A 24,193-nucleotide genomic window follows, 5' to 3' on the forward strand; every position below is an offset into this window, starting at 1 on the left:
CAACTCAATTCACAAGAATCTCTATGACTAAATAATATGAAAGCAAAGCCATATAGGAACCCCGTACCAAATCAAGGAATGCTACAATTAATACAAAGCAACATGACAAGCCCAATATATGACAATTAAAGTGTACAAGTAACACAACTAAGGCAAGTAGCAATTAATCATGTAATCATGAAAGAAATGAGCATTTCAATACAAGAGTAAATAAATGACAAGTGACAAGTTACGACATAGAAAGCAATTAAAACATGTAACAGTTTAGACATGGAATAAGATAGTTAATGAAATATGGGAAAGCATGAAAATAACTATTTTACACATAAGAACACCTGTACTGCACTGTTCTGTAACATTGTGTACTGTTTTCCTCTTGATAAAATACGCGTACTGTATTTTAGCATCTAAAAATATATACTGAACCTCTTTCCCTCTCTCACCAGCGATTTTACTAAGGTGTTGTGCATGGATTTCAGTAGTTGTAAATCATTTTCTTTGTAGTCTTTTGCCTATATTTTATTCCTCCTGTTACGATACATCTTTATGAGTAAGTAAAAGTTTGATTTTCTTTGTCGTGGAGATTACTGATAGATAAGAGGATGTCGTTAAGGCCATTGATTGGTTAATGATTCAAAGAGAAGGGATTGCATGAATTGTATGAGATTAGAATACCCCTCATAAGATGAATCACGTTGGGATGCGATGAAATACAGTTATTGAAGTATAGTATCGTCCCTAGGTGGATCAAGAAAATAACTTCAAATATTCCCTGATGAGACGTGATCCCTAAGGACAATGTATTACGTAAGAGGTTTCAAGTTATAAGTGGTAGATTATAGATAAACATTAAGGTGAATCAACAATAGGTAGATAAAAGTTCCAAAGTATGAGATGATATTAGACCGTCATTCTTAAGATGAACAGTAATGAGGAAGAACTAAAGGACTTAGATTTATACATATAGGATAAGCAACGAGAGGGTAACCTGGAGTTAGGTAGCAAACCTCGGCAATAATAAACCGAAGTAAGTGTGATGGTGTAGTATAACCTACCTAGATGTAGTAAAGCCATAAGGATATATTTACAAGGCTACGAAACAAGATATCGCAACAGTTGTAAGTTTGACAAAGTACCGAGCGAAGAACTTTACTACACCTATATACACCGGGAGGGACAACTTGTCATAGTTCTGTATATGTTCCTAAAGTGAGGCCTAGAGATTGGCTAAAAGCTAGAGAAAAAGGAATAGAAGAGTCGCATAGGCGCACATACAAGGACAAAGTCGTACAGGCTGCATAATAGAATGTCGTAATAATTACGATATTGGAAGGATTCCGACCACAAGTCGTGGTGTGAGAAAGAGGCCTAAAAGGGGGAATGCCCTGGCATATGGATTTATTCATAGAATAATTGCCTAGATGGAAAGGCCAACAATAAAGTATTTATAAGAGCTATAGGTTATGAGACTGATAAGTGCACCAGTCAACATTCGAGGACGAATGTTCCAAAGGGGGGAATGATGTTACAACCTATGTTTTCGTGCGTACGAGTACGTCGTAAGTCAATTGATGTAAGATCAGAAATGAAATCATATTTGAAAAGTTTACAAAGTAATTTAATCATGTTACCTTTGAGGTTACAAATATTGAAGATCATGAACAACAAGTACAAAGAGAGTTGGAAGTTTCAGAAGCTAAAGAAATTGAAGAAATTAATGTTTCGTCGAAAGTCGACAAGTTGGGACTTGGAAATGTTATAGCATATACTTTTAGGGTGATAACACGGTGTTTAACATGATAAGGAGGTTATGTTATGAGTTATGTTAGTTGCTTGTTATTTTTTGAAGTCAAGCTAGTGGTGGAACAAAAGTCGATGGAAGTCATCACAAGTTACGTTCATAAGATTTATTGAAACTTTAGGTCAAATGTAATTGCCATTTTATCCTAATATACTTAGAGTTATGGGGTATTCTACACATAAAATTAAATATATATGAGTCTATTTTCTAACGCATTAAACCGTTTGTCAATACGATATCGGAGTACAGAGATATGGGCATTTTTGCGATACTGCGCAGACTGTCACCTACTTGCTTAAACGAGAATCCAAAATTGGGCCAGATCAGGTCGTCCAAATAGAAATTTTTAAAGGCCTATCCCCTTCATATATTAAACTGATAATAGGGCAGAATAACCAGACATAATCTCTGCAAAAATCCTCCCAAAAATTGCTCACAAACCCTAATTGATTTTCTCTTCCTTTCAAGTTCTAATTGGAGGTAAAGCCTAGAGTTTGAAGAACCAAGATAGGAGCTGAGTTATCCAACAAATAAGGTAAGTTTACTGCTCATTTTCATCCATTTTTTTCTGCTGTAGATTCATAGTAAGTCGTTCTATATTTGTAAGAACTCACGGGACTGTGATCGGAAGCCGCGAGTTCGAGTTATTCACTTGTAGCGGACTGTTTTGTAAAAAGTTTTGTGGTGCTGTTGGGCTGTGTATTTTACTACTATTTTGTGGAGTTTTGGAGGAGGAATGGTGTGGAGAAACACCACATAAATACAGGGTGGTGGGCTGGTCGTTCGTCGTAACATTTTCAGATTGTTTGACACTACTACGGTGGTCGTTTTGCGTATGAAGAGATTGGGGTGTGTTGGACTGTTTTATAGTATTTTGTGGTGTATATAAGGTTGGAAATCAATGTATACATGTTGATATATTGTATTCTTGTGTTGTTGGTGTTATCTTGAATTTGGAGGAAGTAAGGATTATAGGGGAGATGATGCCCATTTTAATACAAAATAAGCTTGTCGTTCATTGTGCGATAGTTCTACCTTTCGTAACTTAATGATAGTATTATTATCGTTGTTGTAGATTAAGGTACGAAGAGGCGAGTTCAACTTGGTGATTGGAAAGATTGTGATAAGGTATGTTAAGGATAAACCTTTATTCATTTTGGCATGATCCCGTAAGTACATGAGTTTGATAACGAGGCATAAAGAGAAGTTCGTATTCCTCAACTTATGTACATTATTCTAGTCTCATAAGTTACAGTATTCTCCCTTATCGGGACTTCATATTCAGTTTAGTTTTGTCTTCTTTTAGTGAAGAGAATAGATAGTCTATATATATATATATAGTATTACAATATTTTCACCACCATCGAGCTATAATCGGTGGGCAGGCCCCTATTGGGCAACCTCTGATCAGATGGTAAGTTATATACCGAGCCTACTGTGGTTGAGAGCCTATAAGCGAGCCCAGAATGGCCGAGATACAGAGCCTAATATGGTCGAGCGCCTATGAGCGAGCCTACTACGGCAGGGCAGTTACACATACCGAGCATTATAGGGTCGGACAGCTATTTTACATACTATATGGAGAGAGTTGAGTCAGTATCAACATGTAAGCATATCTTCAGATTATGTTTGACTCCCAGTTACATTCAGTTATTATATCATAAGTTCAGTTTCAGCTTTTAATTATTCTGTTACCTTACATACTCAGTACATTATTTTGTACTGACGTCCCTTTGCTGGGGACGCTGCATTTCATGCCTGCAGGTCCTGATAGACAGATGGATAGACCTTCCCAGTAGACAGAGCCAAATATCAGCTTGGTTGGTAAGCTCCACTTCCCCGAAGTTACCAGGTCTAGACCTTGGAGTCTGTTTTATATATACAGGTTTGATGGGTAGGTCGAGGCCCTGTCCCGACCATGATACAATTCAACTATCTCTAGAGGCTTGTAGACAAGTCCTGTATAGTTTGTATATCAGTAGATGTTCATGGCGGCCTCGTCAGCCTGCACATTTATATATATTTAAGTGTATAATTTATATATAGATATATATTTAAATATATATGAGTTTTTGGGTATGTTTACCCCTCAGATGAGAGAGACGATATTTTTAGATGATTCAGAATATGGCCTCATCGGCCTAGGTTGAGGGTTACTCCTCTAGAGCTCACAGTTACAGAGTGGTACGCTTGGGCCGAGTATGGTGTCGGGTGCCGGTACCTCCTCTTCAGGTTTCGGGCGTTACAACAGTCAAAGTTGGTCCCGATGGCCAGGTTGATCGACTTAAGGCTTGTCTTGTTGCCAAAGGATATACTCAGATATTTGAGCTCGATTACAGTGATACCTTCTCTCCCATGGCTAAAGTTGTATCAGTCCGCCTTTTTCTATCCATGGTTGTGGTTCGTCATTGGCCTCTCTATCAACTGGACATTAAGAATGCCTTTCCTCACGGTGATCTTGATGATGCGGTTTATATGGAGCAACCACCTGGTTTTGTTGCTCAGGAGGAGTCTCGTGACTTTGTATGTCGCTTGCGTCAGTCACGTTATGACCTAAAGCAGTCTCCTCAAGCCTAGTTTGGTAAGTTCAGAACAGTTATTCAGGAGTTTGGCATGACTCGTAGTGAAGCTGATCACTCTGTGTTTTATCGGCACTCTGCTTCAAGTCTTTGTATTTATTTAGTAGTCTATGTTGATGCAATTGTTATTACTGTCAATGATCAGGATGGTATTACCAATCTGAAGCAGCATCTTATCCAGCACTTCCAGACTAAGGATCTAGGCAGATTGAAGTACTTTCTAGGTATTGAGGTTGCTCAGTCTAGCTCAGGTATTGTTATTTCTCAAAGAAAATATGCTTTAGACATTCTTGAGGAGACAAGGATGATACGTTGCAGACCAGTTGACACTCCGATGGATCCGAATTCTAAACTTTTGCCAGGACAGGGAGAGTCGCTTAGCGATCCTACAAGCTATAGGCGGCTAGTTGGTAAATTAAATTATCTCACAGTGACTAGACCCGACATTTCTTATCATGTGAGTGTTGATAGTCATTGGGATATAGTTGTCCACATTATTCGATATATAAAATCGGCTCCAGGCAAAGGGTTACTATTTGAGGATCGAGGTCATGACCAAATCGTTGGATACTCATATGCTGATTGGGCAGGATCACCTTCTGATAGACGTTTTATGTCTGGATATTGTGTTTTAGTTAGAGGAAATTTGGTATCTTGGAAGAGCAAGAAATAGAATGTAGTTGCTCGGTCTAGTGCAGAAGCGGAATATCGATCAATGGCTATGACAACATGTGAGCTAGTCTGGACCAAACAATTGCTCAAGGAGTTGAAATTTGATGAAATCAGTCGGATGGAACTTGTGTGCGATAATCAAGCTGCCCTTCATATTGCATCAAATCCGGTGTTCCATGAGAGAACTAAACACATTGAGATTGATTGTCACTTCGTCAGAGAAAAGATACTTTCAGGAGAGATTGCTGCAAAGTTTGTGAGGTCGAATGATCAGCTTGCAGATATTTTTACCAAGTCCCTCATTGGTCCATGTATAGGTTATATATGTAACAAGCTCGGTACATATAATTTGTATGCAACGACTTGAGGGAGAGTGTTAGTTTATAAATATATACATAATGTAGTCTTGTCCCACATTGAAATAGTAATAACATGTCCTTGTAGAGTATATCTATAAATAAGGATCTCTTGTATTATATTGAGTATATAATATCAATAATATATTTTTTCTCGTGCTTTCTCACAATATCCTTTATGAATTTTACTGTACCCTAAAAACACACAGAGTTTAGATCGAGGTGAAAATTTGTCCTTCGTGTAAGGACGAAGCCAGGGGAAACATAGGTAACCAAAAATACGCAATAGAGAATAGTCGAGATCCTTTTGAAAAGGTACGTAAAATGGTGATCGATTTTTCAACCGTGGTGTGGGTAATCTATTAATAGTATATACTACAGTCTCAAATGCATTTGTCCAAAAATGAGAAGGGATATTGGCATAATGTAATAATGCTCTACCAGTTTCGACAATATGCGTATGTTTACGTTCTGCACAACCATTTTGTTCAAGAGTGTAAGGTCAAGAAACGCGCCGTATAATTCCATTATCACGTAAATAATTGGTCAATACTCGAAACCCCCCCCCCCCTCCAGCTTGAAAACATTTAATTGGGCGACCAAAGTATTTTTCAACAAGAGTGCGAAACTGAATAAAAACTGAAAGAACTTCAGATTTAAAGCGAATAAAATAAATCCAAGTGTATTTACTGAAATGATAAGAAAAATATCACATAATAATGATAACCATCTTAGAAACAACTGGGGCAGGGCCCCAAACATCGGGACAAATTAATTCAAGAGGGCCAGATGCTTGAAAACTAGACTCACTAAAAGAAATCTTATGACTTTTGCTAACAACACAACTAGTGCATAAATTGAGAGGTTTACTAGACTGAAAAATAGTAGATGGTAATGCTTGACGAACTGTAGGATAAGATGCATGAGCCAGATGAGCATGCCAAACACCAAGAGAAGCTGCAAAGGAAGCTGAAGATGGTAGTATTGTCATAGGAAGCGAATATTATCCTCTACTATTCCGCGCTGTGTGCAGTGGTGTCCTCGTTGCCAAATCCTTAATAAAAATGGTTAAGAAAGAATCCAACGAAAACAGTATTAGATTTAGTAAAGGAACTAATATAAATCAAATTTTGAGTAGCAGTAGGGACATGAAGAATATCTTCAAGATTGAATTTTTTGTCAGAAGCAATAATAGAACTTGCATCTATATGTGAGATTGGCAATTTAGAGACATTACCTAGAGTTACTTCCTCGGGACCTTGATATTTAGAGTGAATGTCAAGGTTATCCAGATCATATGTCAGATGATGCGTGGTGCCTCCATAGACCAATTTTGGGTAGTAAGATTTTGGGTGTTTGCTAGGTTAGAGATAGGTCGTCCAGAAACACGAGTGCCTTTAGATGTCCTGGGTGATGGGAAAAATCGTGCGATATGGCCTTTTCCTGCAAAATTGTGACAAATAGTTATTGACATATCTGAGGTTGAAGACAAAATATTGGAGGATTAAGTGGTGTCCTGGAAACCACGTTGTTGGTCATCGAAAGAAAACCATAATTTTGAGAGCGTCCACAACCTTTATTACCTCTACCTCTACCACGATCACGAGTGGGGGCAACAAAACTTTGAGTAAATTGTGATTTGGGTGCTATGACATTAAGAGTCTCATCTCTCTTTAATTGTCGTTCTTCATTCAACAATAATTCATATAAAGCATCAAACGAGATATCCTCTTGACGCGATTCAAGCGATCTTGTAAAGGGACGATTGGCTGATCCCAGTCTAGCAAGAACAAATTTGACTAAGTTATCATTAGGAACTTGATGCTGCAATGCAGCTAACTTGTCCGCAATTTCTTTTGCCTTTTGCACATAAGAATCAATGCTAGAATTGTCTCTTTGCAATGTGTGTGGTTGTGTTTTGAACTCACGAATCTGGGGATTCGAACCTGAGGCATAGGCAGTAACCAGTTTGTTCCAAGCTGTTTGGGCCGTCTCAGCACCAACCAGTTGGGGCAGTATTTATTCCGACACAAAATCAACAATCCAACTTAACACAAGTTGATCTTCTCTTACACAAATATGATTATCTGGGTTAGGTTGATTACCAGTCAGAAACTAATCTGGAATCACCTTACTACCATCAATATGGTGACCAAGTCCACAACCTCGAACCATCGGAAGAAACTGTGTATTACACAGCAAAAAACTTTACGATGTAAGTTTAACCGGTAACTGATGTGCAAGATTAAGAGATGGTAGAGTGGCGAACATGAAGGTCTATGTTCCAGCAGCTGTTCCGGAGGAACCGGATGAGATGTTGTCATCCACCATTGAAGTTGTTTCGAAGCTTATGTGATTTTTATTTGGGTTGCTTTAACCTCTTAAGTCTCTTGATACCATGAAAGATTTTTTAATATATTGTATTGAAAATACTTTGCCATATTTATACCTACAGATCACGTAAGAGTCCTAGAATAAGTCATGTACATAGGATAGTTATCCTACGCAAACTAGGACACAAGTAGACAAAACCAATTGATAATATTCTACAACTGAACGTTATCCTTCTTCAATACATATATTATACATCTACCTTGTAGATTACGTATAAGCGGTTGAGTGAGCAGCTATTTAGGTTAATTCTTCTATGAAGTTTCTAGCATATTTAAATAGTGGGCATTTCCCCCTAAAATTAATGACAAAATTACGTAAAAGTTTTGTGTAAAGCACTGTAATTGTTCAATATATTATGTTGCTACTACATGCTAAGAATTCAACAAAAAAGTTATGCAGCTTACTAAAAGATGTCGTATTTAAATCATAATAAGATGTCAGTACTGGATATGGATGACATGATAGGTGAAATTTCAGTTACCATGGCTGAGGTAACTAATTTTCAGCAATGTGTAATTTTGTATGGACTGATAGAGCTTCCCCAAAAGGAAGTAGATACACATGAAGTGATAGACAATGAAGCAACGTGGTATATTAAAGATTGATTGGTTTTTTTTTTTATCAATAATGACTGGTTGGATGTGTTGTGCTATTTGATTCTGTTATCTTATTTTTTTGCCATTGTTACTATTTGCTTATTGTGTCCTTTTCACTATTCTTGAGTCGAGGGTCTATCGAAAATAACCTATCTTCCTTCATAAGATAGGGATAAGATCTGCGTACAAATTACTCTCCCCAGACCCCATGCGTCGGATTGCACTGAGTTTGTTGTTGTTGTTGACTGGTTGAATGCCATGCCTGACTTAATAGTTATCTTCCAACATGAGGGAATCAATGACCAATACCTAATGAAGATAGAACATGTTCATGTAACAAAGAAACCAATCAGACCTTTTAAGTATTACAATGTATGGTCATGCCATCCAAAAATTGTGTCTAGAGTTGAAACAGTTTGGCAAACACCTGTTGAGGGATGCCTTATGCTACAAGTAGTGAAGAAATTAAAACTCCTAAAACAAACACTGAAGGAGTTAAACAGGAAACATTTCGGAAATATAATAACTGAAGTTGCAGAGGATAAAGGTGAGTTAACAAAGGCTCAACTAGCATTGCAAATGGATCCAATGGACCAGGCATTACAAGAGAAGGAAAAAGCTAAATTTCAAAAGTTTAGGAGATCCTTATATCTAGCAGAAGTGTTTCTTCAATAAAGAAGTAAAGCAACTTGAATACAATTGGGTGATGACAATACAAAATACTTCTATGTTGTCATTAAGCATAAGAAGCTTCAACAAGCAATAGTACAAATGAAGGATAATGAAGGAGTAGTGCAGACTGATCCTGAGGCTTTCAATAGTTATTGGGAAGGAAAGAAATTCACAGACTAAAAGCTTTTAATTTTTTCCTAAAGAATGGGCATACCCTCATAGTGGATCAACAACTAAAACTAGTAAGAGATTACACTGGGGGAGATGTGAAAAAAGCCATGTTTAGTATTGATGTAAACAAGAGCTAAGGTCCAGATGGTTATGGAAGTGGTTTTGTAAGAAAAGCTTGGAATATTGTGGGGGAGGAGGTGACCAATGTTGTGTTGCAGTTTCTCATAAATGGAAAGCTACTTAGTCACATAAACTCAACTCTTATTGCTTTGATTTCTAAAGTACCAACATCTCATACTGCAAGTCAGTCCAGGCCAATTTCTTGCTGCAATGTATTGTATAAATGTATCTCAAAGTTGTTATGTATTAGGCTGAAGAAATCACTTAAGCATTTGATCACAGACACACAAGCTGTTTTATGGAGGGAATATCACTGGTCCATAATGAACTGATTTGCCAAGACTTACTGAGACACTATAAACGATATGGTTAGTTGGGACTTCATAAAAGAAGCCTTAGTTGGTGAATGTAATGATTCAATCGATCGTTTTGCCTTCTAGAATCCCGTTTCCTTAAATAAGACTCCCCATATATACTTTTACTATTTTATGACTTGCGGGGGTGGTTAGTTCAGGATTTTGAAGGGTTCAGGTCAAAATCGGAACACTTGGCCCCTTAGTTTGGCTTTAAAAGGGTAAGTTTGACTTTTGTCAATGTTTTGAGTAAACGACCCCGGAATCGGGATTTGACAGTTCCAATAGGTCCATATGATGATTTTGGACTTGGACGTATATTCGAATCGGTTTTTGGACAACCCGAGAGCGTTTCGGCGCTTAACAGTGAGAGCTCACTATTTGAAGGTTTTAAAGTTATTTAAATTTGGTTTGGAGTATGTTTTGGAGTAATTGAGGTCCATTCAGAATTTCGGGCCTGAGAATAGTTCGTATGGTGATTCAATACTTGCACGCAAAATTTGGTGTCATTCCGAGTAGTTTAAGTATGTTTTGGCGCGTTCAGAGTAAGTTTGAAGAATTTGAAATTTCTAAGTCGAACAGATTTGGTTTGGGGTATGATTCTTCATTTTGATGTTGTTTTATGCGTTCCGAGAGTTCGAGCGAGCCCGTTTTATGATTTTAAACTTGTTGGTATATTTGGACGGCCCCCCGGAGACCTCGGGAGTTAATCGGACGAGGGTCGGACCAAGTTTGGACTTAGGAGCAGCAATTGAAGCTTCCAGCTTCTGCTGCAATCGCATCTGCGCTTGGCCAGCCACATGTGCGAGCTCGCATAAGCGGCCAAAAGGGGGCTGCTAGACCGTAGAATAAGCGTGGTGTGCGCATAAGCAACCACGCTTCTGCGATGAAGAGCCGCAAAAGCGAGACCGCAAAGGCGAAAAAACGCCCGCAGAAGCGGCCAGCGCTGGCCCTGTGCATCACCGCAGATGTGGCCCTCCGCCCGCAGAAGTGGAACCGCAGGTGCGGCCCTCTGCTCGCAGATGCGAAAATTGCAGAAGGCAAAACCTTCATTTAAGTCGGGGTTTGAGTATTTTTGACTCATTTTCTCTATTTTTGGGCGATTTTTGGAGCTTCTTGAGAGGGGTATTCACCTAGCAAATTGGAGGTAAGTTAATTCTACCTACTGTGAGTTAAATACATAGATTATGGATAGATTATAACATGTAAATTGTGAAAATCAAGGGTTTAGATGAAAAACCTAGGTTTTGATAAAAATGAGATTTTTAACCACGAAAATAGTTATGGAATGAGATGAAAATTGTATATTTGAGTTCTTGAGGTCATGGGTGATGATTTCCTCCAAAAATTTTCGGAATCCCGGCATGTGAGCCCGGGGTAAATTTTAAGAATTTTACCAATTTGGGTTGGGTAATTACTCTAATAGATAAATTATGAAATTTTGAGTATTTATTGATTAAACTTTGTATAACATTTGGCTAGTTTCGTATTTTCGGCACCAATTGAGGCTTTAACGCGAAATTGTGATCGGGAAGTGAACTTTGAGACGAGGTAAGCCTCTTGTCTAACCTTGTAAGGGGGAATTTACCTCATAGGTTTTATAAATAAATATTTGTTTCAAATTGTGGGGGGCTACGTACGTACGAGGTAACGAGAGTTTGTGCGTAGCTACTATTATGCTATTGTTCGGGTAGTTTTAGGACCCAATTCATGAACTATTTGGAATTTTGCACTATACTTGTTAAATTAAAATGCCTAAATTATATTAGAACTTGTTAGAGAAATTTTGAGAGGTAGTTAATGAAATTTGCATTATCTTGGATATAAATTATTAATAATGTTTAAGTCAAATGCTTATAAAATATCCTTCTCTTCTTGTGGAGCGGGCCGAATGCCTCGGCAGTAGATAAATGCATCTGGATCGTGCCGCACGTCCCTCGGCAATGTACACGTTACTCTGGATCGGGTCGTACGACCTCGGCATAAATCATGCCTAATAATAACAATCACACAATGCTTTGACATTTTATTGCAGCTTGTGAACATAAATGATTTATTGGAAATTATTAAATTATGAGAGAATTATTTATTTCTGCTTGTTAAGGAAATTATTATTATTCACATAAAATCGTGTTTATTTAAAAATCTTTATCTTAATATTATCGACCCATAGTGAGTGTCAAAGTCGACCTCTCGTCACTACTTCTTCGAGATTAGACTTGATACTTACTGGGTATACGTTGTTTACGTACTCATACCACTCTTGCTGCACTTTTGTGCAGGATCTGAGACAGGTGCATCGGGCGGTCCTACCGATGCGCATCCCCGTTATCCCGGGGCCTAGTGGTGAGCTGCCTTCCTTGAGCTGTTTTGTAACACCTAGTGTCTCTCCTTGTATTTGTATTCTATCTATTATGTTCAGACAATACTTGAAATTTTGTATAATCTACTAGATGCTCATACACTTGTGACACTAGGTCTTTACACATACACTAGTAGAATTGTGGTCTTGAAATTAATATTTTGGTTTTTATTTATTTAGACTTTCTATTTTTCTTAAATATTGCAAGTAAGGAAAGTTTAATTACTCGAAAATTTATTAAAATAGGAAATATATGTTTAATTCACTAGTTGGCTTGCCTAGCGGCGATGTTGGGCGCCATCACGACCTATAGGTGAATTTGGGTCGTGATAGTTATGGTTTCCCAAGCTCATTTGTTAATATGATTATGGCTTGTATTACCTCTACTAAATTCTCAATAAGTATGAATAGGGAAAGCTATAAGTACTTTGAAGGAGGAGAGGGCTTAGACAAGAGGACTCAATATCACCATTATTATTTGTTTTAGTGTTGGAGTATCTATCCAGAACCTTGAAGAGAATGGGTGAACTGCCATATTTTAAGTTCCATCCAATGTGCAAGAGTCTGAAGCTTACTCATTTGATCTTTGCAGATGTTCTCATGATCTTTTGTAAGAGTGACAAGAAGTCAATACAGAGAGTAATGGAAGTATTAGGGAATTTTAACATAGTCACAGGATTGGTGGCAAATATTGAAAAGTCAAACATTCAGAGATCACAAAAGAAGAACATGGAGAGATAATTGCTATGATAGAATTTATCCAGGATACTTTACCCATGAGATATCTTGGTCTACCCCTCTCATCCAAGAAATGGAGCAAAATGGAATGCAACCAGCTGCTAGACACGATAAGACATAAGATTACCAAAGCATACTCAAAACAATTATCCTATGCAGGAAGATTGTAGATTCTTAATGTTGGGGGCTATTTTTATACTCCCCTAGAGTATTTTTAAGGAGGTGGATAAGATATGTAGGGATTACTTCTGGGGCACCTCTGAAGAACAAAAGAAAGTCTCATTGGTTGCATGGGAGAAAATGTGCAGGCCTAATAAATATGGGGGTCTAAATATAAAAGGGTGTAGGAGCTGGAATGTGGCTTTAGTTAGGAAGTTATTATGGCAGCTAAATGAGAAAAAAGATCTCTTATAGGTGATATGGGTGCATGGAGTATATATAAAGCAAGATGGAAATATATGGGATCATAACCCTCCAATTGATAGTAGTTGGTATTGGAGGAAACTAAATGCCCTTAAGAGTGGGATGGTGCAATGGTACCAGAACAATAGATATTAACTTACAACTAATGGTGAGTACACAGTGGCTAATAGTTACAATGCAATGCTAACATGGTTAGAGAGATTAAAGGAGGCTAACTTAATATGGACCAAAGCATTGTAGCAAAGCACATGTTCTTCGTTTGGTGAGCCAATCAGAAAAAGTTTCTCATAAAAGAGAGGCTCCAGATATAAGTGGAAGACACCACATATTGTCTGTGTAATGAAGGAAAACAGAAACTCCACAACACCTATTTGCAGAGAGTGCATGGATAACTAAAGTTAGGTATGGTCTTAGTAATTGGTCTGGAATAATATAGCTAATAGGGGAGTCACACATCAGTTGCAGTGGATGAAGAATAGGAGATGAAAGCATATGAAAAAAGAAGTGGCGGCAGCCATATCGGGAGCAATGGGATACCATACATGGCAAGTAAGGAATTAGAGGATTTTTAGAGGCACCAATGTGAATACACAATTTGCAATTGCATATATACATAAAGAAAACAAAATTAGATAGAAAAGTATACAAACATCAAGGAAAGCACAGAGTTGTCAAAGTCTGTTCCAACAGTTATGTAATTAGCTAATTATGATTTCTTTGTTATTGTTTCTATTTGCTTGATTAAAATAGGAGGATGGGCAAGGACATCGTGAAAAGTTAATTAATTATTTTATTTTTAGTTGATTGGAGACTTGTAGCACGCACCAGGTCTGATTTGAAATTCAAAAATGAGTAGAGCGAGGGGCTTTAGAGGGAGGGGGCTTTTAGTTGAAGTAGGGGCGGAGCTCCTCTCCTTATAGTCAAGCGACTTTCACTCCTCATAAAGAGTTAGAAAGTGCCAGTTCTCATACCAAGGCTTAGGCCGACGGGGTAGGCCCCTCCCCCTCCTTGTTGATGGAGGTTGCAAACCTAGGCGCTCATGAGTTGTACAAAAGTTGGTTGTTAGTAGTAATATTTTCACATTTATTACTAATTTTTTTTCCACAAAATAATTTAAAACTCTGAATAGTATAGAACAAATCGTCTAATAATGGTCAATCTACTCCTCTTTATTATTATACGAAATTAAGTTGAGTTGCTTTTCAAATGCGATTCCATCATAATTCAAGGTATTAGAAATAAAGAAAATACTCATCTATGCTTTAAGGAACCGAGTCTCGCCAATTTGACATTCTTGAGTGATATCCTCAAGGGCTGATTGGACTACTCAAATGGTTGTTAAGCTCCTCATTCGAGTTATTGAATTCTATGACAACTCATTAGCCTTTGGTACTGGATGCTCAAAAATGTCGAACACTTGACATAAGTGATGATTATACTCCATATATTTGGGAAGGATAAAAACCTCTTTACCAACTGAATAGTTGAGTTGCCTCTCCTCACTTGACATAAGTGATGATTATACTCCATATATTTGGGAAGGATAAAAACCTCTTTACCAACTGAATAGTTGAGTTGCCTCTCCTCACTTGACATAAGTGATGATTATACTCCATATATTTGGGAAGGATAAAAACCTCTTTACCAACTGAATAGTTGAGTTGCCTCTCCTTGAGCTTCATGTGTTGACTTGTGAGCACAACATGGTTCACTTGCAAGCAAGATCGTTGGCATAAACATATAATAATGGGACGACACTACACTTTGGGGACATAATTATGTTTGTGAGAAAAATATTTGCAAATGCCACAAAATGCTTGCGCACACTTTACGGATGCACGTGACATAAGCCAAGGAATAGGAGTTGCCTTAATCGAGCAAGGCAATGCCGCATTTGTCATGGGTAGGCACACAACAAGTATTACAATGAGAATTGGATTGTACACCAACGAGTGATGTTCAGTGCCCAGGTGAGGGACAAGCATGTCGCCAACCTCGAGTGTGCACTTAGACGAGACACAACATATGAGAAGCGCACCATGAGTAAGATATCTAATTAAGTTTTAAGTTCCAACATATAAGAGGTGGCACAATTGAAAGCCAAGCCTTTGTGTCACTTGGAATAAGAAAAGGCTCGTTTTTTATTGAGCAAGAGCGAGAGAAGTTGACCATCGACATTCATTACTCACGTTACAAAGAGTGTAACATAAAATTAATAATTCTATAATGACATAAATACATTCTTTTATTTCTCATTTTATGTGTATTTGTCATCAATTTCTATACTCCTTTTAGTTGAAAGAAAATTTATAGAATAAATTCTAAAATTAAATTTATATTCTTACTAATTTAATCTAACATCCACAATTCAAGTGTATCCTATAAGAAAAAGAAAAACCTTGTATTAGTAAAAAAAATTAAAAACATATATCCCAAAATAATTCCAAAAAAGTTACTACAACAAATTACACACACACGAGTCTTCCAAACAGCATCTCTTCCCCATTCCCCTGTCTCTGTATATCGTTTCGCGAACTTTCAATTTCTCTTTCTCGCCAATCTCTCACCGCCGATCACCGCCGTATATCTCCACTACCCACCCTATCGGTCTCACAAGGTTCGACGTTAACTCTTGCTTCAATCTCCCCAAAAAAGAAAAACCTGTTATTTCACTTCGATTCTTCTTCGCCACCGGCAATTTCTATAAATTCGTGGGATTTCAGTCATATTTTTTCAGAAATTTTGAAATTCAAAATGTAATTGGAATGTTTTATGTAGGTATTTGAATTCAGCTTTCTTCAATTTCTCCAATGAAAATGATTTTTTCCTTCCTATGTTTAAAAAATTAGGGCTTTATATGCTCTCATTGAATTCGGTAGGAAAGCTATGTTTTTTGGTGTGTTTGTTAGTTTATGTATAAAGTTTTGTTAATTTTTTTTCATTTTATATTTGGTTAACATAGTTGTGATTAGTTGAGCTTTTTTCCCTCTTTCTATTTTGGTTAAAATAGTTGGTGTCTGCTATATGAATCTTTGTATATCATTTTTGCTCTATAAAGCCATGATCAGAGTATTGATCATAGACTATTCTATCGGGTACCTGCGACCTCCTAGTAATACAAGTACCAGGTAACTCTCCCCCGGCTTAGGTAGATGAGAAGAAATCACATAGTGTTCTTTGCCTCTATTGCTGCTAACTTACTACAATGTTCCTTGTTTACCTGGGTTTGGGAACTGCTGTACATTGTGAAGCTCACATAGGTTGAGTCAGTGAAATTAGTTGAGCAGTTGTTTTCAGCCTGAGTTTTGAGCTGATATTGGGGCTTGATCATGCACCAATTTTTTTGGCTTTATTGAAGTTCAGCTAATAAAGTTCAGCTTTAGAGAGCGTTCCCTCAGAGTCTCTTGCTTGATTGTACACATGGCTGATATAAGTGATTATACCATTTTATGTCTTGGATATGGTGAACGTAAATGTTGATCAAATATGGTAAATTTAATGCTGTTTAAACATGATATCAGTGCCTTAGACTGTGATTTTAACAGCAAACTAACATACTCTGTTTTTTTGTAAGTGGAATTTCATTAACAAAACACAAAGTTGGTGTCGAAAATTATGTATATTTGTGTCTATGACTCAATCTTGTCCTACACATTCTTCTGAATTTACTTTTGGTTATATGGCTTGTGTATCACTTTTTCTTGATTGTCATATGACTTGTGTATCTCCTTTGCCTCGAAATTGTCAACATGAGCACTCACTGTTTTTTATTCGGAGTCAAGTATTGTATTAGTTAGTGGTCTTTTTTTTAAAATTTTTATACAATGCTGTTGTTCTTTTGAATATGAATCATGTGTAGAGTCTGTTGTTTAGCGAGGAAGCTAGTTGGAGTCCCCATCACTGGGAATGTATTGCTGTTCCTGTGCTTGTCCTGTTGTTCATATACATGAGAATCGTTATTTGATTTTTTCTCTTTTCTTTTTTAATGACATCATGTTGTAGCTACTGTTTTTTGCTATTTCCCTCTTTCAAATTGCAATTTCTCTTGTATTCTTTTAGATTACGTGATAAATTAGACACCCAACCTTTTATTTATCTTTGGTTATTATTTCAACTGCAGGTTTCACAATATTCCCAAAATTGATTAAGCAGCTAATGAAGTATGGGATTCTCACCCATTTGATGGGGTGCTGATAGTTCACTTTATGAAGTATACCTTATTTAGAAGGATACAAGAAAGAGATGAATTTCCAGCATATGTCAGGGCAGATTTCAGGGCAGGTTCCAAATCAAAGTGGCACTTCTTTGTCTGGGCTAGCCCAGCAGAATGGAAGTCCTTTTCCTATGCAGATGCAAAATCCAGGTGTCCATCGTACTATGCCCAACATGGAGTCTGAGTTCTTGAAAGCTCGCAAACATATTTCACGGAAGATGTAAGATATTATATTTCTTGTCTTTTTTTATTTGATTTAAAAATCAACAAAGGAAGATATTATATTTCTTTTTAAAATATGAAGGAAGATACATTATACATCCAGGCATCCATTAGTATTTTCCTAAGGCAATTTCTTTCTTTCTTAGTCCTTATAGAGAAGGATGTGGAGTTGGATTGTGTAGACAGACTGAGGTGAAGTGCTACTAATGACCAACTTATTAACATTAGTTAAACACATTTTCTTTGATAACTAAGTTTTCTTCAATGCTGAAAGAATTTTCTTGCTGCAGCACTTTGGTGGTCATATTTGATAACTAGAGGTTGGATACACATATTTTGTTCTTCTAGTTATTCCAGTATGAACTTATTTGAAAAGCTTTTTAAGGAGGCAAAACTTATTTGTTCTGGTCATCTTGTCAGACTCTGCTATTTGTTCATCTGCTGGGCTCCTTACCATTCTTTTGCTCCTAAAGCACTGACTCTCTCGAAAGTTGTTTTAACAAGCTATTGTTCTGTTTTAGTGATGAATTTTTATAGAAGTATTATTAATTAGGATTCTAGAAAGCACCTCAACTTCGAAATGCTAGAGTATTCCGTTGACATTTAAAGACAACAATAGAAGATGATGAAAGAGAGTATTTGAGGTGTTGTTTAGCTTCTACAAAAACTTGTGGAGGGCTTTGTTATCTACCCTTCGGTACGAACTCTGATGCGTTGATTTGATGACTTTTGGGAGGTAAACACTATAAATACTCGGGGCAATGGTGTGTGAACATAAAGAGGTGCTTGAGTGCTTTTCAAAACTTCAATTACATTGTTTAAAATGAGCCTAGTGTCTCATTATTTTAAGATTCTCCGTAACGTACTCTCTCTTCAAAAGGATGCTCTTGTTTTTGCATTGTTCGTGATTCTTCTTCCAAAATTTCCAGTTATTTGCTAAATCTCTTTTGTATGGAATTGATTCCTCTGCATTGCTGCTGAGTTATCTGATGATAGCTGATGTGAAGTTGACAACCTTTTTATTCTCCAGCTATGAGTATCTCATGCGGCGGCAGCAGCAAGCCCAGGAGATGCAACCACAGAGGGTTGTAGATCTAGTTAAACGCCTGGAGGAGAGCTTGTTTAAGACTGCTTCGTCGAAGGTTTATTGTTGTTTCAGTTTTGCTTATTATAATATTGTTATGTTGTACAAGATGGTGCTATCATGAAAGGTCATTTCTATTCATTTTGCAAATGAAGCTTCTTCTTTTTTCATGTTTTTAGGAGGAGTATCTGGATCTATCGACTCTGGAAAACCGATTACTTGCCCTGATTAAACGCCTTCCTATGAATAATCATAACCAACAATTTTCCCAGATTAATTCGTCAACCTCCATAGGTACAATGATACCAACTCCAGGCATGTCTCGAAGTGTGAATTCGTCCCTTATTGGGACATCATCTGTCGACAGTTCCGTGACTGGTGGAAGTACTATTCCATCCTCTGCAGTTAACTCTGGAAGCTTCGTGCCGACAACCGATTTGCCCTCTGGCAGTATACATGGTGTTTCATTTATTTATGCTGATAGTAACTTTAAGCATTACTGTTTTCCAAATTCATAAGGTATTTACTTCACTCTGGTGTAACAGAACTCATCCTTGCAGGCCCCTTGGCAAATGGATATCAACAGTCTACATCCAATTTCTCGATCAATTCTAGTGGGAACAACCTGGTACCATCCATGGGTGGACAAAGAATAACAAGCCAAATGATTCCCACTCCTGGGTTTAGTAATAGTAATAAATCCAATAGTAATACCAGTGTACCGTCTTACATCAATTTGGAATCATCTAATAGTGGTGCTGCCTTTTCTGGCGTTGATTCCACAACCGTGTCACAGCCACTACAACAAAAGCAGCATATTTCTGGTCAAAACAGCCGTATACTGCATACACTTGGCAGCCATATGGGTGGTGGAATCAGGTCAGGATTGCAGAATAGATCCTATGGACAGTCAACTGCGCCTCTGAATGGGGGGCTTGGAATGATTGGGAATAATTTGCAGCATTTGAATGGTCCTGGAGCCTCCGAGGGCTATACATCAGCGACCGTGTATGGGAACTCTCCAAAGTCGCTATCTCAACATTTTGATCAACATCAGCGACCAGTAATGCAAGGTAACTCCTCAGCACCACACATACCGTTAAGCTAATTCCGGCAATATACTACTTTCCATGTTTTGAGTATTGTGAGCTATTTCATTGTTTTGATAACAGGTGATAGATATGGTATTAGCGACTGTGAAACTTCAGTGTCTGGAAACTTGTATGCTCCTGTGTCTTCTGCAGGGACGGTCATTGGCAATCAGAGCTCGAGTGCTGTAGCCTTACAGTCCATGTCCAAAGTAAACTCAACTCTGATGAGCAATCAGTCGAACTTGACTGCCTCTCAGCAGATGCCAAATCTAAAGGTTCAATCTGTCGATCAATCGGAGAAGATGAACTTTCAGTCCCAGCATTATCTGGGAGATGACCATTTATCTTCTCGTCAGCATCAACAATATCAGCAGCAGCCTCAACAATTCCATCATCAACATCGATTTGCTCAGCATTTAACCCAACAGAAGCTACAAAGTCAGCACCAACTTTTGTTAAGGAGCAATGTTTTTGGTCAAGCTCAGCTGCCATCTAATCCTGGTACTCAAGTCAAATCTGAACTTGAAAATCATGATGATGCCCAGCGCTCACAGATCTCTGCTGAGCAATTTCAGTTTTCTGATATGCAAAATCAATTTCAACAGAATACTGTTGGAGACCAATCTAAAGGTAATCAGTTGCTTCTCCTTTATTTAGTCAGCAGGATATCTGTTCATCACTTTCTCAATCTTCAGATCCAACACAACAACGTTGCATCCAAACCAGCTTATTGCTTCTTGGTTTAAGTTGTCGCTCTGATAGAGTTTATTCTGATGCAGCATTGCAGGGTCAATGGTATCCCAAGTCTCATGATGGGTCTCAGATACCAGGTAGCTTCTTTGAACCGAATGCACAAGAGGAATTGCGTCAGAGAACTTCCACACAAGAGGAAGCCCAGCCCAATACAGAGGGGTCTTTGGCCAGTCAATCTGTTGCTAATAGAGCAGTTGAAACCAATAATTCGAGCAGTACGATATGCAGATCTGGTAACGTTCCTCGTGAACGACAGTATCTTAATCAGAAGAGGTGGCTGTTGTTTTTGATCCATGCACGTCGATGTTCTGCTCCTGAAGGAAAATGTCCTGAAAACAATTGCATACATGCACAAAAACTATTGAGGCATATGGAAAGATGCATTAAATTTGATTGCCCATATCCTCGGTGCCCTGAAACAAAGGTTTTAATTAACCATCATAAGCATTGCAAGAATGAAAACTGTCCCGTTTGCATTCCTGTTAAGAAATTTCTGCAGGCGCATCAAAAAGTGTGTGCTCGTCCTGGCTATATGTCTGATATGGCAAATTCTCTCAATGGTACTTGTAGAACCTATGATGCTGTTGAAACTGCTTCTAAGTTCACTGCCAAGACGAGTCCAGTGGCAGTTAAAACTCCAGAAGATTTGCAGCCTTCTCTTAAACGCATGAAAATAGAGCCATCTTCTCAACCTCTTGTCTTGGAAACTGAAAATCTTGTGCCAGTTTCGGCCGGTGAGTCTAATGTTTTACAAAATGCTCAGCTTGTCGAACAGAATGATGCTGTGGCAATGAAGACTGCAGACACTGAAGTAAAGAGCGAAACTCTTGCAAATGCTGTGCAAGTTAACCCTGGTAGTACCAATATAGCAAATGATAATTTGGAGGATACATACACTCAAAGGCCTGCTGGTGATTCTGTTGCATCAAGTACTCCAGCTTGTCTTGTGAAGCAGGAAAATGTTAATGCTGACAAGGACATAGATCAGCCTAAACAGGAAAATACATCAGCGCCTTCTGAAAGTACGAGTGGATCCAAATCTGGGAAGCCTAAAATAAAGGGTGTCTCAATGATGGAACTTTTCACCCCCGAGCAAGTCCGGGAACACATTAAAGGTCTGAGACAGTGGATAGGCCAGGTCTGTCAAATATGGTTTTCCTAACTTGGGATTGTTTTGCTCACGCTTTGTTGTCCGACATACTTATTTACATTTGGAATTTTGCAGTTGATTGCTAAAGAACATGCCATTTAAGTATGAGTTGATTTACTTTTTCTTTTCCTTTTCTAGATAAGAACTCGATAACCAGTTAGTTAAAAAAAAATACGGATGCTCCGTAACCTGAAGAAGTGGCCAGAGTTGCTTAAAGGATTAAATAGAGGGCATGTTTTGAGAAATTCCTTAAGATTTAGCAGTTCTACACCTTGACCAAGTATGCTAAAGTTATAAGGGCATACTTTGAATTGAGTTTGTATTGCATTGGGCTGAAATGATTTTTCCAATGTCAAGAGCGTGCATTTTCTGTTTTAACTGTTGGTTGGGTCATATATATTTGTTGTCCTGGTCTCAATTGTGTTACCTGGGGTCATTGAAGCTGGAATGAACCATGTTTCAAATACTAGCAGAAGCAAAAAACGGTTCCTTTCTGTATGTCTAAGGCCTTGGGGACAAAGTTATGTGGTACTTGTGCTGGTGGGAGATAGCAAGTACCCGGTGAATTAGTCTTGAGATGCAATGCAAGAACTTCTTGTACTCAAGCTGAAGTTGAAATCAAGAACAATGGGTAATTTGGGAGTTATATTATGTATCTTAATTTTCCATATAGTCAGTGAGTGGCTAATCAAATCTGTTAGACATAATTCGTTGTCAAGGAAGGTTTAACTCTGAGTTGTTGATGATAATGAAGTGCTATGCTATTTACAGGAATTGTACTATTCTAACTTCTTTCATGTATGCCTTCTACCATGTTATGTTGACTTTATAAAACTGTTAATACTCGTTTTTTTCCTATTAGTCTTCAATGTGTGTGGTTCGACAAGTAGCTGATTTGTTGCCCTCTACGGTCTTTATTCCAGTGACATGTTTGGTTTCATTTCTAATCTGCATGAGTAAACTCTTTCCATGGATGAAATTCTGTTCTATTTGTTTGACAGAGCAAAGCAAAAGCAGAAAAAAATCAAGCAATGGAGCATTCTATGAGTGAAAATTCTTGTCAGTTATGTGCAGTTGAGAAGCTAACTTTTGAACCTCCACCCATATATTGTACTCCATGTGGTGCTCGTCTTAAACGTAATGCGATGTATTATACCATTGGAGCTGGTGATACGCGGCACTACTTCTGCATTCCATGCTATAATGAGGCCCGTGGAGACACCATTGTTGATGGAACCACCATTCCAAAGGCGAAGATGGAGAAAAAGAGAAATGATGAGGAAACTGAAGAATGGGTATCTACTCTATGCATTTTATTTGACAAATATAGTATCTCTTTTGCTGTTGAAATGGGGCGTGGAAACTTGTATGGTCCATGCTTTGTGTCAATAACATGTTTTGTTTCTTCTAATTTTAAATTTTATTGGTCTTAATTGCCAAAAACAATAAATTTTATTGGTCTGATCAAATCAGAGGTTACTGCTTTGTGCAGTGGGTGCAATGTGACAAGTGTGAAGCTTGGCAACATCAGATTTGTGCTTTATTTAATGGTAGAAGGAATGATGGTGGGCAAGCTGAGTATACCTGTCCCAATTGCTACGTAGCAGAAGTTGAAAGAGGTGAGCGCACACCCTTACCACAAAGTGCTGTTCTTGGAGCAAAAGATCTGCCTCGAACAATTCTCAGTGATCATATTGAGCAACGATTAGCTAGCCGTTTGGAGTGGGAAAGGCAAGAAAGAGCAATGCGTGAAGGAAGAGGTTATGATGAGGTAATTTATCAGGCCAATTTAAGTGATTAATGCATTGAGACTTGATTTCTCTGATAAGTAAACAACAAGAACTACCATTTCGCCTCAGTCCTAAACAAGGTTATATGAATCCTCACTGACAATCTTTGTCTATTTAATTAATCTCAACCCAACATCATGCAAAATAAAAATAAAAAGTATTAGAATTTCTCTATATTTTATAATGGCATAAAATCTGTGATGGGGCTAAAAGACTTTTAGAAAGCATGCCCAAAGATTCAGTAAAATCTTATTACTTTAAAAATTGAGTCTTAGAGAGCATAAGATCTAAAATAAACGCACTAACATGGCTAAAACACATTTCCAACTAGTTGGTATCGCTTGTGTTGATCTTTTCTTCCATTATACTCTATCTTTCGCCAGGTTTGATTGGATTCCAAGAGATGTAGGTCCTTAGACGACTTTTCTGTGTGGTTTTAGGTCTAGCTCGTCCTCTTATACACCTTCACTCATCACGGTTCACACTTACAAATCAACACATTTGGAGGTCGATGTAGGACATGACCAAATCATCCTAAGATTGTCTCAGTTCATGCTTTTTAAGTGCTTCTTGCACTTTCTGGCGGATGTGTCATGTTTAGTCTTATCTAATCTTGTATATACATTCATCTTAGTATTTGCATCTGGCATCTT

At 37.8% G+C, this 24,193-nt stretch overlaps 1 protein-coding gene across 4 annotated transcripts in view; it reads left to right on the plus strand.

The window, feature by feature from the left end:
* The first annotated feature begins 15,691 nt into the window (after window positions 1-15,691).
* Window positions 15,692-24,193, plus strand: part of LOC107821457 (histone acetyltransferase HAC1-like) — a 30,639-nt gene continuing 22,137 nt past the window's right edge. For 2 of the 4 annotated variants that reach the window (XM_075226893.1, XM_075226896.1), the window contains exons 1-9: window positions 15,692-15,854; window positions 17,358-17,670; window positions 18,703-18,814; window positions 18,936-19,215; window positions 19,317-19,829; window positions 19,929-20,477; window positions 20,627-21,738; window positions 22,752-23,045; window positions 23,243-23,521. In XM_075226893.1, coding sequence (XP_075082994.1) covers window positions 17,480-17,670; window positions 18,703-18,814; window positions 18,936-19,215; window positions 19,317-19,829; window positions 19,929-20,477; window positions 20,627-21,738; window positions 22,752-23,045; window positions 23,243-23,521 — 3,330 coding nt within the window. In that variant the 5' untranslated portion in view covers window positions 15,692-15,854; window positions 17,358-17,479. Of the gene's footprint in view, window positions 15,855-15,877; window positions 16,016-17,357; window positions 17,671-18,702; window positions 18,815-18,935; window positions 19,216-19,316; window positions 19,830-19,928; window positions 20,478-20,626; window positions 21,739-22,751; window positions 23,046-23,242; window positions 23,522-24,193 lie in introns of those variants that run through there. The other 2 variants (XM_075226894.1, XM_075226895.1) reach the window with 2 other exon arrangements.

Source organism: Nicotiana tabacum, chromosome 12 (genome assembly GCF_000715075.1).
Source record: "Nicotiana tabacum cultivar K326 chromosome 12, ASM71507v2, whole genome shotgun sequence".
Lineage (NCBI taxonomy): Eukaryota > Viridiplantae > Streptophyta > Magnoliopsida > Solanales > Solanaceae > Nicotiana > Nicotiana tabacum.